This window comes from Amborella trichopoda, chromosome 5 (genome assembly GCF_054954075.1).
Source record: "Amborella trichopoda isolate Santa Cruz 75 chromosome 5, AtrichopodaSantaCruz75HAP2 v2.0, whole genome shotgun sequence".
Taxonomy (NCBI): Eukaryota; Viridiplantae; Streptophyta; class Magnoliopsida; order Amborellales; family Amborellaceae; genus Amborella; species Amborella trichopoda.
In genome coordinates, this window is record NC_142340.1 from 8273318 (window position 1) to 8290536 (window position 17219).

General features: G+C 32.8%; 1 protein-coding gene, 1 long non-coding RNA gene and 1 pseudogene across 4 annotated transcripts; 2 read left to right on the forward strand and 1 right to left on the reverse strand.

The window, feature by feature from the left end:
- The first annotated feature begins 254 nt into the window (after positions 1-254).
- On the forward strand, positions 255-2697 carry LOC18443747 (caffeoyl-CoA O-methyltransferase). Of its 2 annotated transcripts, XM_088867311.1 has the most exons (4): positions 255-476; positions 872-1016; positions 1763-1897; positions 1978-2697. In XM_088867311.1, the coding sequence occupies exons 2-4, from the start codon at positions 879-881 to the stop codon at positions 2266-2268; spliced, it is 564 nt and encodes a 187-aa protein (XP_088723437.1). In that variant the 5' UTR covers positions 255-476; positions 872-878; the 3' UTR covers positions 2269-2697. The 2 variants fall into 2 exon arrangements, with proteins under 2 accessions (XP_088723437.1, XP_006853991.3); XM_006853929.4 differs by lacking the exon at positions 255-476 and having other exon boundaries at positions 587-1016.
- Positions 1631-4391, reverse strand: LOC148781920 (uncharacterized). The gene is made up of 2 exons (XR_016055846.1): positions 2044-4391; positions 1631-1915 (listed from the first exon to the last, which is right to left on the reverse strand). It is a non-coding gene; the product is annotated as an uncharacterized LOC148781920 (long non-coding RNA).
- A 3330-nt stretch (positions 4392-7721) lies between these two features.
- LOC105421376 (cation-dependent phenylpropanoid and flavonoid 8-O-methyltransferase 1-like) lies at positions 7722-13171 on the forward strand (annotated as a pseudogene). Its single transcript, XR_016056220.1, has 4 exons — positions 7722-7810; positions 8474-8619; positions 12540-12673; positions 13042-13171. The product of XR_016056220.1 is annotated as a cation-dependent phenylpropanoid and flavonoid 8-O-methyltransferase 1-like (transcript).
- The last annotated feature ends 4048 nt before the right edge of the window (positions 13172-17219 follow it).

A 17219-nucleotide genomic window follows, 5' to 3' on the forward strand; every position in this document is an offset into this window, starting at 1 on the left:
TTTGGTATTCTACGTACTAAACCTCAAGGCATTTTGGAAAAAATAATTAGTTGGAAAAATGGGAATTTTTTTTTTCAAATTATTATTTTTTTTGATATTTTTAAAATATCTGTAAAAATAAGAGATATTTATGTTAATTTCCCTGCATAATGAATGCAGTAAATTTACTTTAGGGAAAACACATCACTATAGCCGCAAGAATTTTGACTGGAAACCACTAAGGTCATGTGGTTTTCCTTGACAGTAAAAGATCTGCACTTATTAATTCTTCTCCAAAAATATAATATGATGCATAGTATCACCTTATATACATGAGTTAATGTACACAATAACAGGGCATATTTATTGTATGACGCATTGTCTCACTTTATAAACAAGATAGCCAAATGGATCATAGATATTCTTCCTCTTTCCTTATTTGCATTTACAAATGGACAACCTTTATATAAGGTGTCAACGTCAACCCATTGGGAAAGGTTGGTCTGGCACTAGAAAACCGTCTAATTGATCATCTCGGCCCATATATATATATATATATATATATAGAAGAAATGAATTTTATGCATTAAAAATAGTACATCTTGTAGCACATTATCTAAATCATCCCAATATTTTTGAGTGATTCATAGATATGTTAGATCTACATTATTTTTGGAGCTTTAAATTTCATAATAGGGGTGAAAAATAGATTTTTAAGCCATCACAAGAGTTTCGACACGGAAATTGCATCTTTAATGACGTTTGTTGTGCAAACTTCACCGAAATTGCACTGTGATTGTTTAGAGTTGACAACTTATATCAAATCTCACCCTTCACAAATATATTGAGTATTGTATAAACTAATTTTCAACTTATCTGTTTGGATGAGCAGGGGTGTGATGGGTGTTCCCCCTGATGAAGGCCAGTTTATACAAATGATTTTGAAACTGGTTAATGCAAAGAAGACCATTGAGGTTGGAGTTTTCACTGGATATTCCCTACTTGAAACTGCTCTGGCCTTGCCTGAGGATGGCCAAGTATTTATTCTTCTCATTTTTTCTCGTTCTCATATTCTTCCCACTTTGCATTTCTCAATTTTGTTTTCCTTATATGATCCCACTTATGTATAGCACACTTTAATCATCAGTTATCGCCAACCTAAGAGCATTAAAAAAATAAAAAAATAAAATAGTGCCAAGAACAACTATTAAAAAAAGGGTGTGGTTTCTATAAGGTTACAACCCTAAACAATCCAATTAAGGCGCACCTCCAAATTTTAATATAACATGTAATTTTGGTGTAAAAAATTATTAGGATTATGTCAAAATCTATTTTTATATTTAATTATAAAATTTTAAACTCCAAAAATGGTTAAAATCTAGTTGATCTATAAACTTATGAAAATCTTGAAAAGAAAGAGACACCCACAATTGGACGGCATACATAATGCATTACAAGTTGTGCTATTTGCAAGACTTGAAGTCCCCCTTCTTTGTTTTTATGTATATGTATTTCAAGGTCAAGATGATCAGATTTGAGGGGCTTACAGCATCGAAACAACTTCTTCAACTGAATTTTTGTGGTGCACTTTAGTTTGATTGTTTAGGGCCTCAAGCTTGTATGTAAACTTTTTCCATAAAAGAATGCTATATTGTGATGAATATTAGTTTTAATAAATGTTAGCAGTCAGTTTCCTTCATTGTTTGCCATAGTTTAACACTTTCGGCTTGAGAACTGATGTTCATACATTGTAACAAAATGATAAAATGTACATAAATTTCAGATAACAGCGATAGATGTTGATAAGAAAGCATACGAAGAAATTGGATTGCCCATCATCCGAAGAGCTGGTGTCGAACACAAGATCAACTTTGTCCAATCCCCTGCTCTACCCTTCTTGGATGAGTTGTTGGAGGATGTGAGTCTCTCTTGCTCTCTGTCAAGCGTACATGCATACACACACATCGGTAAAATTTAACAAATTTATTCCTTATGCAGCCAAAGAATGAAGGATCCTATGACTTTGCATTTGTGGATGCTGATAAGAACAATTATTCAAATTACCATGAGAGATTGTTGAAGCTGGTAAAGGTGGGGGGGGTTATCGTGTATGATAACACACTATGGGGTGGCAGTGTTGCTAAGGACGAGTCTTTAGTTGAAGAATACATGAAGTACTTCAGACAGTTCGTCATGAAATTCAACCAAATTCTAGCCACTGATCGACGCATCGAGATCTCGCAAATTCCTGTTGCTGATGGAGTTACAATTTGCCGGAGGCTCTGTTGATCTTTTCTCAAGTGCTACATGAAGTACTACTTTTGATTTTGGTGCTCATGGTTTTAAGCATGAAATGATCCTTTAGTTTGGAAGGCAAAGCAGTAGGTGTTCTGCTGTAAGTTGGTCTGGGATGTTTACGAGGCAATCTTTCCTACCAGGACTCTGTTCTTTTTTGCATGTTGACTTAGCAGGGAGTGCTATGACCTTGCCTATGAATAAATCATGAGACTTCTTGCCATTTATTTGTTTTTTGGTGGATGTAAGTGGATTTCAATAAGCTAAAAAATGATAAGATTAGTACTATAAGATAATTTCTTTGTGGGAATGAAGCAGGTTTACAGTAAAAAGTAAAGCTGTGCCTTAAAACCCCGTTAGAAAATGTCGTTTTGGTGCGTAAGACCATCAATTTGGTTATCACAACCCCAACAAAGTTAAAAAGAATGTATCTTGCAATACATTATCTAGACCATATATTTTCAAGTATTCATAGATCCGTTCAAACTATTTTTGGAGATTCAAATTTCATAATCAGAAACAGAGATATAACTTTTTATGCTATGTAAGGATTTTCATGACTTGGGACTGCGTCTGTGGCATTCGGCTTTACCTTTTAACGTAAAAACCTACACCTAAAAATCTACACCTTATGCGAACTGCACCCTTTATATTTGTGCCATCTGCATATATAAGTTAACTTGTCAAATCTGCGTGATAACAGAATTGAAGTTTTCTTTTCAATACAGGAAATCAAGAATGTGGCCATACCTCCAATAAAGGAAAGGTTTTAGGTTTTGTGTGTCCATCCTATCTTCCTTCATCATGGATAGTGCAATTTCTACTGGTGACTGGGGACCATCAATTTGATGAAATCAACGGTAGGTAATGTTCTTGATAGATTTTGTTATGGAAACTCTGCCTCTACAACCCATACTTTGGTTCCTTATTCACCCATTACACAAGAAAAGAAAGAGACACCCACAATTGGCAAAGTAGCCGAAAGCAGTGTTCAGAAACTCGGTTGAGTACTGGGGTAAAACTCGGGCTGATTAAAAAAGATAAAACATTAGATTGTGGAATCAATGTATCAATATTTTATATGAAATCTGAAATTTTTTTATAATGATTTGAGAGATTTTCTTGTCGTATGAGATATTTTTATATTTTTCTCCATTTTTTTTTATAGATGTTTTGATATAAAGAAAAAGCAGGACATGAATTTGTTTTAAACAAATGATAATGAACCTAGGTTGATTCAGACCTTAGGCCAAAGAAAAACAAAACAAATTCGCTGCAATACTTGGAGTTCCAAACCCATCTCGGTCAAGAGAATAAAAGCAAATTCCTATAGTTCACGTGCTTGACCATGGAAGGCCTTTGCACTCAAGGAATTAGATGCAAAGAAAAACAGCACTAAAGGATTTTGGGGGGCACCCAAAAAGAAATGGGTGAGGTTTAAAATTTGCTTTGAAATGCAGTTTAGAAATCCTGTAAGAGGATGGAAATCTATTTTTATCTCTATTTATGGAATTTAAAATTTTTAAAATAGTGTGAATCAAGCATCAGATCTATAGCCACTTAAAATTTTTGAAAATAGATTAGGGTAATTTGTTACAAGATACTTCAAATTTTATTTTTATTCATATCCAAACATCTCGAAGTCGAAAAGATTGAGTGAGAGATATATATTTCACTCAAAAGCTCATGAGAGATAGAGAGAGAGATAAATTCCTCTCAAAAACTCATGAGAAAGAGAGATTTCTACATCTATGAAAGGCTCATAAAAGTAAGATGTTTGGGTGTGAGAGACCCTCTCTCATTTCTGAAATTTACCAACCAACAGGAAACAGATCAAACGTGATAATCGGAGGGAGAACTATTTATTTACTGAGATAATCTCTGCCGTTGGTTGATCTGCTTCGTAGTCGTTGCACCGTTCATCCGTAACGGCTTGAGACCTAGTTCTTGAATCTTAGTTGGGGGCGAATATATTGTGCGGATCCCTCTCTGTGTCATACCACGCCGTTCATCTTAGAATCCCCTGCTCATAAGCATCATCTCTCTATTGATCTTTCGCACCGGAAAATACGGGAGATGACACTCCAAAAATGGATTATCTTTTTCAATCAGGTCACAAGACCCTGTTATAGTAAGATGCCTTATATTAGGTACCCCTTTTTTCTCTCTCTCGCTTGCTCTGTATGCTCTTGATTGGATGGTTGAGAGCGAAATGAAATTATAAAATTGCTCTGTATGCTCTTGATTGGATGGTTGAGAGCGAAATGAAATTATAAAGACGTGTGAAATTATATATTCACATTTATCAAAAATAAAAAAAAATAAATGAAAAAAATAAAATTAGCAAAACAACCCCCTGAGAGGTATTTGATTTATTTTATTTTATGTATTTTTTAGGTGCACGGTGATAAGTACTAAATAAAACTAAAACTTTATAAAGATATCGGACATTTGAGATTCATTGTTTTTTAACTCGCCTAAAGTCTTGGACTCAGTCCTTGTCCGAGGCGAGTAACTTAGAGTCCGCTGAGTAGAATACATGGCGTAAACAGCCCTAAACAAAGTTTAAAAAAATTGTTTGAAAAGAAAATTTAAATGGTAAAAGTGAAACAAAACCGAAGCTAACATAAAAAGTCCAGAATAGCTAAACGAACTAAATAAAACATAGATTTAGAAAAAATTGATTTATGATTGGAGACGTTTTTTTTAAAAAAATCTAAAAATAATAACACGAATATTTCTGATATATTTATCAAACCGCGCTCAAGAGATTCATTATTTAAAGGAAAAAGTTTACGTAAAGTTGTTATAGATTAAGGTGCTCCTAAAAAATCCATCGAAAAAAAGTTGTTTTCATGTTGAAAAATCATTTTGATATTGACATGTTTGAATATATAAAAAAACATATTTTTGAGTCCCAAAAATATGGTATCTTGCAATGAATTCTCAAGACTATTTATTTTCGAGATTTTCAGGTGTTCACAGATACACTTGATTTTAGCCAATTTTAAGAGTCTAAAATTTTATAATTAGTTATAAATATGGATTTTTTGGTCATCCTAAGAATTCTTAGCACCAAAATTACACCTTATGATAAAATTTGGAGGTGTGCCTTATTTTGATTGTTTAAGGGCTGCAACTTTATGCGAACTACACCCTTGTTTAATAGTGGCAAATTATCAAATGACTCATAAAAGATGAACAATTTAACACTTTACCCGTATCTTTTGATTAGCTTCAAAATGAAAAAACACAAGACATTGAGTTGAAATAGTTGCAAATAGGTAAAATACAAAATATGTTATTATGGATATTTTGATAAATTTCCCTCGAATATTTCTCTTAAAGGCTTTTTAAAATTAGGACAAATTAAGTAATACATCTCTTGAAGATGGTTTGATAAATTTCCTCTATTTTCTGAATAATAAAAATCATAACCAAATAAAATAATGAATCCAAAAGTGTCATATTCCTTGTCTTAGCTAGGAATGGCACTGCACTAAGGGAAAAGTTTTTATAGAACCTAGGCTCTAAACAATCAAATTAGAGCCCACCTCAAAACTTTCACTAGAAGAGGTTGTTTTGATGCCCAAATACCATCAAATTGATCATATCAGCATCAAGATGCATGGATATGAGAAAAAAATGGATTTCAAGTTTTGAAAATAGTGCATCTTGTAGATCATTAATTTTCAAGATTTTTAAGTTTTTATAGATTTACTGTATGTACACTATTTTTGAAGCTTTAAATTTTATAACTAAAAATGAAAATATAATTTAAGGCTATCCCACAAATTTCAAATATTAAAACCATATTTCTCGATACTATTTGAAGGTATGTTCTAATTTGATTACTTAGAGCCTCGGCTCTATACAAACCGCACCCCTGCACTAATAGGTGTGATGCTCAATGGAGAATAAAGATGGATTTAGAGAGCATCTCTTTCCAAATACAATATAATTGCTACTCATAAGGGATGTTTAGCGTATCTACAGGTTCTGCACTACTGCATATATATATATATATATATATATATATATATATATATATATATATATATATATATATATATATATATATATATATATATATATATATATATATTACGCTACGTCCTAGGCTTAATTCCTACCAGGGTAGGGACCCTCTCCCCACTGAATCACCCAAAAAAATGTGTTGCTTTTTTCTTTTTGGGGAAATTATTAATCTCGAGTATTCGCAGATAATGTTGGGTATGGGTACCCATTAATATGAAAAAGCAGACAATGAGACCATTTACATTTGGTAAATGGAGATCACAATTGATCTTGACTATTAGATGTTAAATTGGATGGTTATATTCATTCTGTTAACTAGGCTCAAATTTGAAAAGAGATTTTTTCAAACTTTGTTCACATTTGATGGTAATCAGTATTGTGACCCCCTTGTACCAAAAGTAAATAATCTCGTAGTATACAATCCTTATTAATATACTCATAAACTTTATGTTGGCTTGAAAATCTATTTTTATTCCTAGTTATGGAATGTAAAATATTAAAAGGTACAATTAAGCTTATCTATGAATACTAGAAAATCCAGAAATCTAAGGTCCAGATAATTTGTTACAAGATAATTTGTTACAAGATATGCTATTATTAGGACTTAAATTCTTTTTTTCCTTTATGTCAATACATGTTGAGGTTGAGAATTTTTTTTTTCATTACATCAACGCATCTTGATGTGAATAATTTTTTTTACTTTATATCAATAAAAGAAAATGTTTATATAAAGTTGACATCTTAAATTGTACAACTAAGGTGCACTTCAAAAATATATAGGAAAAGGCGATTTTGTTGTTGGAAAACCATGTAATTGATCATCTCGATACTGAGATGTATGGATATGAAAAAGAATAAAAAAATTCAAGTATCAAAATTAGTACATCTTGTAACACATTATATGGACCACCCATTTTCAAGGTTTTTATATGTTTAAGATTTACTCGATTTGAACCATTTTTTAAGTTCAAGATTTCATAATTAGAGAAGGAAATAGATTTTCAAGCCATTGTTTAACAATGGACGAATAGACATTATGATAAAATTAGTATGTGAAGTATAAATTATGCTCTCTCTCTCTCTCTCTCTCTCTCTCTCTCTCTTATTTTGATGCCTTATTCTTACTAACTATTTTTCTTCTAAGGCACGTTTGCTTTACGTGAAATTGTTTTCTGGAAAACAAATTCACTTCTTTTTTTTTTTTTTTATGTGGTTAAGTGTGGAAAAGTTTTTACATCAATTAGTTGTCAATTGGTGTGAAAATATGCATTAAGATCAATTGGTATAAAAATATTCTCACACATAACCACACGAGAGAATTTTTCATGTGAAATTGATATGAAATATTCTCACTTAAAGTATTTTCTTCTCTTTTTTGTTAATGAAATAATTAATTAAGTTGGATTTGACTTGACCAGTACATCTTGGAGACAAGTGTTTACCCTCGAGAAGCAGAAGTGCTAAAAGAGATAAGAAGTGCAACTGAAACCCACCCAAAGTGAGTACCCCTGTGCATATATGTATATATGTTAGATTAGGGATTGGTTAAACCTACTTATCATCACTAGATGAACAAATTTTCATGGGTAGTATTTTTTATTTTTAAAATTAGAAATCTTCAATCCATGTGTTGTTTTTAACACTCATGTCAATATTTTTTATATATTTTATGTTTTTGAAAATGTGGTTTGTATAAGGCAGAGGCTCTAAACCATCAAAGTAAGGCGTACCTACAAATAGTGTTGAAAGATACTATTCTAATATTGAAAATATTTGTGATGGTTTAAAAATTTATTTTCATCTCTAATAATAGAAATCAAAGCTTAAAAATCGTGTAGATCGAAATCTATGAGCACTTAAAAATCTTGAAAATTGATCATCCGAAAATTCATCCCAAGATGCATTATTTCCAAGACTTGAAATCCATTTTTTTTTCATATTCATGCATCTTGAGGTTGATATGATCAATTTGGGGATTTTTGGATATCAAAACAACTTCTTCTAGTGAAATTTTTGAGGTACGCTTTAATTTGATTGTTCAGGACCTCGTTCTCGTATCAACAGTTTCTTATTTATTTGCTAGCATGTATTTATTATTATTTAGTTTGAATTTGTAGATATATTCATTAAATTTAATCTATTTATTAGTTTTAATGAGTAGGAGTGTGATGATGGTTGCCCCGAATGAAGGCCAGTTTATGCAATTGCTCTTGAAGCTGATTAGTGCAAAGAAAATGATTGAGATTGGTGTTTTTACTGGATACTCTTTACTTGCCACAGCTCTCTGGATACTCTTTACTTGCCACAGCTCTCTTCTTGCCTGAAGATGGAAAAGTATGCCACTTTTCTTTTAACATAAAATAGATTTTGTTCCATATTTCCATTATTTCATGAAATTTCGTAGTTTCTATTGATTTGGCCACCACTTTTTATTTTTCTTGGGGTTGATTAGTCATCTTATGGGTGCTGTAAAAGAAAAAAAATCAAAATAAAGAATTAAACAAAAAATTGTTTTGAAGAAAATACCTGAAAATTTTGGGAAAAAACAAAAAATCATTGAGACAAATTTTTTTATTTGATTCAAAAAATGCATTTACGGCTTTTTTAGATCGATATTCTATGAACATTTTATGAAACGTTTGACTTGATTTGGTAAAATAATGAGTAAGAAATTGAATATTGTCGATTTTCTGTTAAAAGATCCCAAAGCTTGGACTCTATTTCTTCAAACAAGGACTTTGAGCCAACAATTTGAATCTAATTCCAAGTTGTTTTGTTGCTATTTAACAGAGAAATTTAAAAAGAGCGAAACAAAATTATACAGAAAATTCACGACACTTTTATGAAAGAATCTCGTAAAAATTGAAATTTGATAAGCCTAAACTTTTTGGATAAAAAATAGTTCGATCTATATTCAAATCGACTAATTGGAAGTTTCAAATAGTTTTGGATGAAATATTTGATTAAAAAATATATAGAAATATGTCTATAGATACTTTTTTTCCTTTTTCATATAAAATAAGGAAGGAAAAGTATAGAATGAGACCATTTACCTTTTATACAAGGTGGTCACATTAATCTTGACCATTGAATGTAAGGTTGCAATTATTCCATTGATCATTCCCAAACTTCAAAAGAAATTTTCTTGAATTTTGTGATACATCCAGATCAAATTTCATATCAAATATTTGTAAGGAATTGTGACCACCTTGTATTAAAGGTAAATAAGGAAACTACAAAATAAGACAATATAAAAAACATGGGAAATGATATCATGTCACTATGCTATTATAAGTAATGAAACCATACTTCTAGAAAACTATGTTTGTGGTATTTGTATGAGCTAAAATTTTTCATTCACATTCCCTTCATCTCAATAATCAATTTCAAAAAAATAAAATAATTTGCACCACATATATGGTCAAAATGAGTCCCTTCCAACAATGAATCTAGACCATCTATTTGGTGAATTTCAAGATATAGGCCTTTATGAATTCAAAATCAAAAATTTATTTTTTAATGTTGTTAATCTAATGGTAATAAAGTTGTCTAAAGAATTTGAGAAGAAAAAAGATCATTCTAAGGCCTAAATCTACACATCCCACCAAAATGGATGGTCTATGTTAATTAGGCTAAAAAAAACAATTTTTATATTGCATTTTCAAATTTTTTTTTGTGATTTTTCATTAGTATGAAAAGAGTGTTTATTTAAAATTTAGGTCGAACAAATGAGCCTAACATAATTTTTGAGGATTGTTTCATTATATTACTATACGACAGTTGCCTGAAAAAACTCCCCCCCATAAACATTGCTATGAGTTATTGATATTGTCTTATTAGTTAGTTACTTAGATTGTGAATTTAATCTCTTTTTTTCCCTTTTAAGAATAATTGTAATCATCACCTTCCACTTGCGTACGTGTATTCCATTTTTTAAACTTTGTTTTCTAGGTCCATCTGAACTCTTCAATTGTTTTTCTTTTTTCTTTTATATTCTTTTTTTTGGGATAATTGATTTGTACATCTCATTTTTGTAAAGCATTTATCAAGAGATCTAATGTTTCAAAACTTTTATTATGGTAATCTTTTGTATCTTCCAACTTCCTAGACCCAAAAATCCCTTTTGACCGCATATTATTAACCTAAAAAAAATATGAAATATCATTTTTTTCCCTTTTATCTAAACTCCTTTCACCACATTTGTTTTGGAAGTATATCGGTTGGAGATGGAACATCCTCAAATCCTTTCAAAACGATCCAAACCCTGTGAACCAAACTCCCTTTTGTGACCATGGTTCCATCTCACGTTTCTTCTCCTCAAACTCGAAACCATAACAGCAAAGGATGCCGCTTGGAACCAGGCAATTTCATGGACGATTTTGCCACTTTGTTGTGCAAAATTAACTGTAAAAATTAAATTGAACTGTCCTGACCAATGATTTCATGGCGGAAGAGGACTCGAGAACCAGTAGCTTCAATGAAGCTAGATCGAGCTCTAGGGTTTTCATGAAGAGAACTAGCTCCATTTAGGGTTAGGGTTTGGGTAAAGAGAGAACTGCCATGAAAGCAACAGAGGCTTAGTAGAGCTCTCTCCCTTTGCGTTAAATTTACAGAGACAAAATTACCCTCCTTTTTCGGGAGGTTTCTCAAGACCTAGTGCGGTTCACAGGCCACTGAAAAGTCAATGGTCTTGGAATTACCTGGTAAATCTTAATGTTTCAAATCTTTATAGGAGGCCTTTACTGAAAAATCAAGGGGGCTTAAACTTTCCAGTAAGTTTTGGACATACCTCAAAGCACGAATTATGGCGTTATAGAGTAAGAGGGATGTTTAAATAAATGGGGAAAATGGGTCATTTCATATTTTGTTTGGGTCAATAATATGTGGTCAAGGGGGTTATTTGAGTCCCAGGGGTTAGAAGATTCAAAAGATTGAAAATCTTTGGGTCTCTTGAGAAATGGGTTTAAAAATTAGGGAGTCCAAAGGTTTTGTTTTGTTTTAGCTTCTACTCTTTTTTTCTTTTTTCATTTTTTTTTTTTTTCAAGTGAGGATAGGATTCCTTATCGGGAATAAGAATGAAACTCAAGACCTCACATTGTGGTTTCCTCCACTTAACCTATGAACCTACGTACCCTTGAGTCCAAAACTTAGGAGATGCGAAATTATCCATTACCATTATATTGCCATTACATTTATTGTTCGCTACACTTTCAAAACAAGCATTGTACTCCAAAACAACCATTGTACTCCTTGAATCCTTAAAACCATTTTGGAAACATCAAAAGCATTGTTATCTTCAAATTGATGACCACCATACCCTATTGGATTTTATTTATTTATTTATTTATTACAATAGTACAAAATTTTATCAATAAAAAGAAAGAAGCAAGTGCATCAAATAAAACATACATTTATGCAATAGCAATAGACTCCATAGAATAGAAGTACCCCTTTTTACAAAACTATCTGCAATGTCACTGGTATATCTCCAAACATGGTGAAAACATATTTCCATCCCAAGTATCCACAACTACAGCCCAAACCGACGGTACTCTCTACGGTGGCCTACTCTGCTTATTACACCAATTTATGATATTTGAAGAATCACCTTCTGCGACACAATACCAACCAATGAATGTTTTTTTAACCAATTTCAGCCCTTGCAAAAGAGATCGAAATTCAGCCTCATTTGTCATTGTAAAGCCACATGGTCTAGCATAAGATATCAAAAGTTCCCTTGAGGAATTCCTAACCATCCTGCTAGGCCCAGATTCCCAAAAGAACATCTATCGAAATTTAGCTTGATGCACCCATCCATTGGCGGATTCCATCTTACCTTAGGCTTAAGGCAAACTTCAGAACCGATAATAATAGATTTTAGATTAAGAATGATATCTACCTTTGAACAGCCCGTCCCTTGTTTGGTGATGGAAAACCAATTCCACAGAGTGTTTTGGATTATATTTATAACATTCTCCAACTCTCCAAGCACTCCTTCAAACGTCCTTGTGTTCCTCTCCTTCCAAAAGGTTTTCCAACATCACAAGTTCTGATCAACTAAAGGGTTTTTAATGTGGTTTTCTAACATTGAAACAATCTTTGCAGGTGGGTTCTGAGGTGCATCTTACTTTTGTAGTACAAAATCGACGTATTACATAATTTTTTTCCCTTAAAGATACTAATAAAATGATAATAATGAGGTTGATGACTATGATGGTGATTTCAAGTAACAACTATAGATGTCGATAACAAGGCATATGAAGAGGTTCGATTGCCCATCATCCAAAATGTTGGGGTAGAACACAAGATCAATTTCATCCACTCTCCTGCTATTCCCTACTTGGATGAATTGCTTCAAGATGTAAGCTCTCTTTCTCTCTCTCTCTTTCTCATATTTTGACATCTTTACATCTAAAAGAGGAAGGTCCGTTCTCCCTCTCATGTAACTTTCTTCCCTTTGAGGGAGGAAGCCTCCCTCTCATTTCATTTACATCTTTAAAGCCAAAAGTGGAAGGTCTTCTCTTTATCTCTTTTTTGGGTAATTCAATGGTGAAGACATGCCCCTACCCATTTTTTCAAATAGTTTATGAGTTAGTTTTTTGGAAATGTTATTGGGGTGGTGTCATTAAGAATGAAAACCATAACCTAGTGATTAGGATGTAGGGTGCTACCACCACGACCCCAGACCCTTTCCCCTCCCCCTCTCTCATTTAACTGACATCCTTTCAGCCAAAGGAGGAAGGTTCCTTTGACTCCATTTGTGGAGGCCGATAAGGAGAACTACTTGAATTACCATGAGGGACTACTAAGGCTTGTGAAGGTTGGAGGACTCATTATGTATGATAACACTCTGTGGTAGCCTTGCCATGGATGTGTCCTCCCTCTCGGAACACATGAAGAAGATGAGAGACCCCATCTGCTCAAGCTCCACGAAACACTAGCCATCGATTCGCGTGTCGAGATCTCGTAGATATTCACACTTTGCCGAAGGCTACATTGACCTTTTTGACATGATTGATTCCCATTGGTTTCTCAGTAAGTTAGGGTTTTATGCATAACATTTTACCTTAATATGTAGGGTTTGCAATATTAACTCGCCTGATCGGCTCCCCCCTAAACAAGAAAATATAGCGCGGGGACTAGGCTAGGCCTGAGCTTGACCCATGGCCGGTACGGCACGGGCTCGAGCCATGGTTGGCCCGATCCAGACTTGACCCTTTGATAGTCATGTACTAAGCTGCATATGGGATAAACATAAACAAGTACCCTTAATATTTATGAATAAATTTAGGTGCAGGGTTGGTATTCTCGGCTATTATGGTGAACTTGATCAATTTTTTTTTTATCTTGGACGCTTAAATGCTATTTTTAATTTCCAGGGCAATGGCAAAGTAAACAGAAAGGATTACAATTAATTAGTATATGTTCATATGATCCATGGGTGGGAATGCATTTGTATACTCTAGGTCTAAAGTATAAAAGGATGAAGGTTCTATACGGCTTAGTTTTTATGAAAACAACCTCAAATCCTCGTTTGGAAAGCCCCTTCGGTAACGAAAATCTCTATGATGGATCTACACCAATAATAAAATTTGAAACTCAAAAAATGGTACATATCTCGTGGATCTATGGACACTAAATTTTAGGTTGAACTGGACGATCTAAATAATAGGTTACAATATACACAATTTTTAGAGCTTAAAATCCTAATTTTTTTCACAACTAATATGTTCAAGCTGAGATTTTGATGTAAAGGTTTTCCAATGTTTGAATTGTAATTTTTTTTGAATTATGAGATGAGTTTTACTTATTTTGGTAGGGTTGCAGCCCTATTGAACCATTTTCCAAAATAAAAACCATCAGGTGATTTATTTCATGGTAATGGGGATGTCAGTCCTCCACGAGGATAAAAATATTGGTGGAAATTGCTCCATGGCGGCACACCTTTGATTAGTAAACATGGTCTTAGAGTATACAATTCCTTATGTTATATAGTTTTATATTGTTTACTAAAATAGGTTTTGCAAGGGAAATTGGTGTACTTATTCATCCTTGCTAAAAATTTAGCTTTGAGTAGTTTTAGGACCCAAAATTTTGGTGTTTTGACCCACTAGCTCAGAACCACGCTAGAAAAAAGAGATAAGAAAGTATTCAATGTGAGCCATAAAAAAAACAAAGAACATGTTCTAAGATTTCATATAGATCTTGGTGTTTAGGTACCTCAAAATCAATTTTTTTTCTTGAAAATACTCGTATGGTTTCTACAGCAGATCCCCAAATTTCAAATAAGAAATCCTCCTAGATAAATTATTTTCCTGAAGCAGTAAGTGTAAATTCGCTCCAAGAAGAGAGGTCAAGAAATTTTAAAATTGGAAATTTGAGGTAAGTCGTAAGCATTTTGATTTTCAAGATGAGGAATTATATTACAAAGTGCAAAATTACTAAACGCATAGAGCCCCACAAATCTATTGTCTTTCTTATTGTGTAGGGGGAATTTATCAAAATATTTATAAGAGATAGAACAATTTAACCTAGGGTGTGTGGTTTGCAACTTTGCATAAGGTTGCAACCTTAAACAATCACATTAAGATTGCAACCTTAAACAATCAAATTTAGGTGCACCTTCAAATTTTTATCATAAGATGTAATTTTTCATATAAAAAATTCTTACACACTGAATACCTCCAATTGTTAGCATTTTTCTTTTAAAAGAAGGGTGTGGTTTGTATAAGGTTGAAGCCTTAAATAATCAAAGTAAGGCGCATCTTTAAATAATATCAAAAGATGTTGTTTCAGTTCTAGAAATCTTGGCGATGTCCTCAAAATTCATTTTTATCTTTAATTATAAAATTCAAAGCTTTAAAATTAGTGCATATAGAGTATATATTTGAATACTAGAAAGTTAACGTTCTAGAAATTGTATTACATCTTGTAATGCTTTATTTTCAAGACTTGAGATCCGTTTTTTCTATGTCCATGCATCTTAAGATAGAGATGACAACTTGAGGATTTTTAGGTATCAAAACAACCTCTTCTAATGATTTTTTGAAGTGCGTCTTAATTTGATTGTTTAGGGCTTGACCCTTATATAAACTTTCCTTTAAAAGAATTCTAGATTTTATTTCAAAATAATGCGGATTCGAACTGAAACATTTGTGACATTTATTTTTATAGAGAGAGATGCAGTAGTTTTTTAGTCCCAATTGGGAAAATAGAAAAGAAAAACCGATGTGTTTTGAGCAAAAACACTTGTAAATTGTATATAGACTAATGCAGAGGACACAAAAGTGTGTGCACATATATGCGAGGGTGCTAGTGTGCTCAAGGTGTGTTTTGGTGCAATTGTATACACTATTTACACTTACTACAATATGCTAGATAATATTTTGGCCATTTGTTTTTAGGTATTTCAAGGACAAATTTACCCATACTTTGCAGTTTGCACATATTGAATTAAATCAATAAAGGACAAATATTGTATTGTAAAATGATATTTTGGCTCTAAATTTTTCAGTTTGACGATTATTTCCTAATTATAGTCCTCGTGGCCACAATAAATCATCAGCCTTGGGGGTCCTTACTGTGCAATTAGCGGATTGAATGGTGATGGAGAGAGAAAGGAATTGCCGTAACACATCACATGACAATGATGCTTGGTCTCGCTCAACCACCTTCTGACAGGCATTTGGATGGTGATGACTCTTATGGTCTCTAACTTCGAGTGGCCACAAGGGTCACACAAATTTTCACCGATTTATAACCGGAAAAAGATTATATAGCCTAACTCCACCACTTGATTAGGTGGTCTAATCTCCCAAAAGTAAATATTGTTTCCGATCTAGAATTTCGGGAGGACGAACTCGTATACCATGCTCCCGTGGGAGCAAACTATACTCTTACTCTGTCGGGCACGAAAGTCATCTAGAGAATTTTTTTTTCTTTCTAAATATTTGGGAACCATCTGAGAATCACTAGATGATCATTCTTACAACAAAAAGCTTCAATTTTAAGTTATGGAACCCTTAGCTCTCGTCATCAAAAAATTGAATAGTCTTTGTTCAATCTTGAGATTATATTTTTTTCAAGTGCATAAAGAGTGTGCTTAGGATTTATTTATTTATTTATTGAGGCTAGTGAAGTGGTTATATCCCTAAAACTTGGGGTCCTACCAATACTCTTATATTGGGTTTTACCTGGGGCAGTCAATGGACGATGTGCTCCCAATGAGCATGAAATCTTTTGGCTTGGAGAAACTTTAAAGTTCCAATGAAATCATCTTTTGTAGAATTTATATCCAATGTGACTAATGATGATAGGATAATTTTTAGATAAAGAAAATATACGGATTATTCGAAGGTTTCTTTCTTTTTCTTGAGTGTTTTTATTGGAATTTGGAGGCAACCATCAGCATACACATTACATCGCCATCATTTACTCAATCTACTAAATCTATTAGTTGGTTCTTTTCTTGATATATAATTTTCAAACTGCTTGGATCGTAGCTCAATATTGATCTTGTATAAACCTTTAGTTGCTAGAGTGAGTTGTTCCCATTATATAGTGCAGCTTTTAAGTTCCTCTCTTTGTAATAGGTCCGTTTATCATTTTGATTACACTCAAAATAACTACTATGACGAACCAATAATCTCACTCCACCAGTGGCCATGAATCAATCTGGTGAGGAGTAAACCATTAATATGGTCCATATAATTGACAGAGATTTTTTATTTTATATCAAACATTCATTCAAGAAAATAATGACATAAAAAACAATCAACATGTTCAATACCATGTAATAAAGATTACTTACTGCGATCCATAAATTCTCAATTAGTTATCAACTCATACAATTATTCCGGTATCCATGTTAATTATAGTAAGAGTGCAAATAAGGAAGCTACGATATG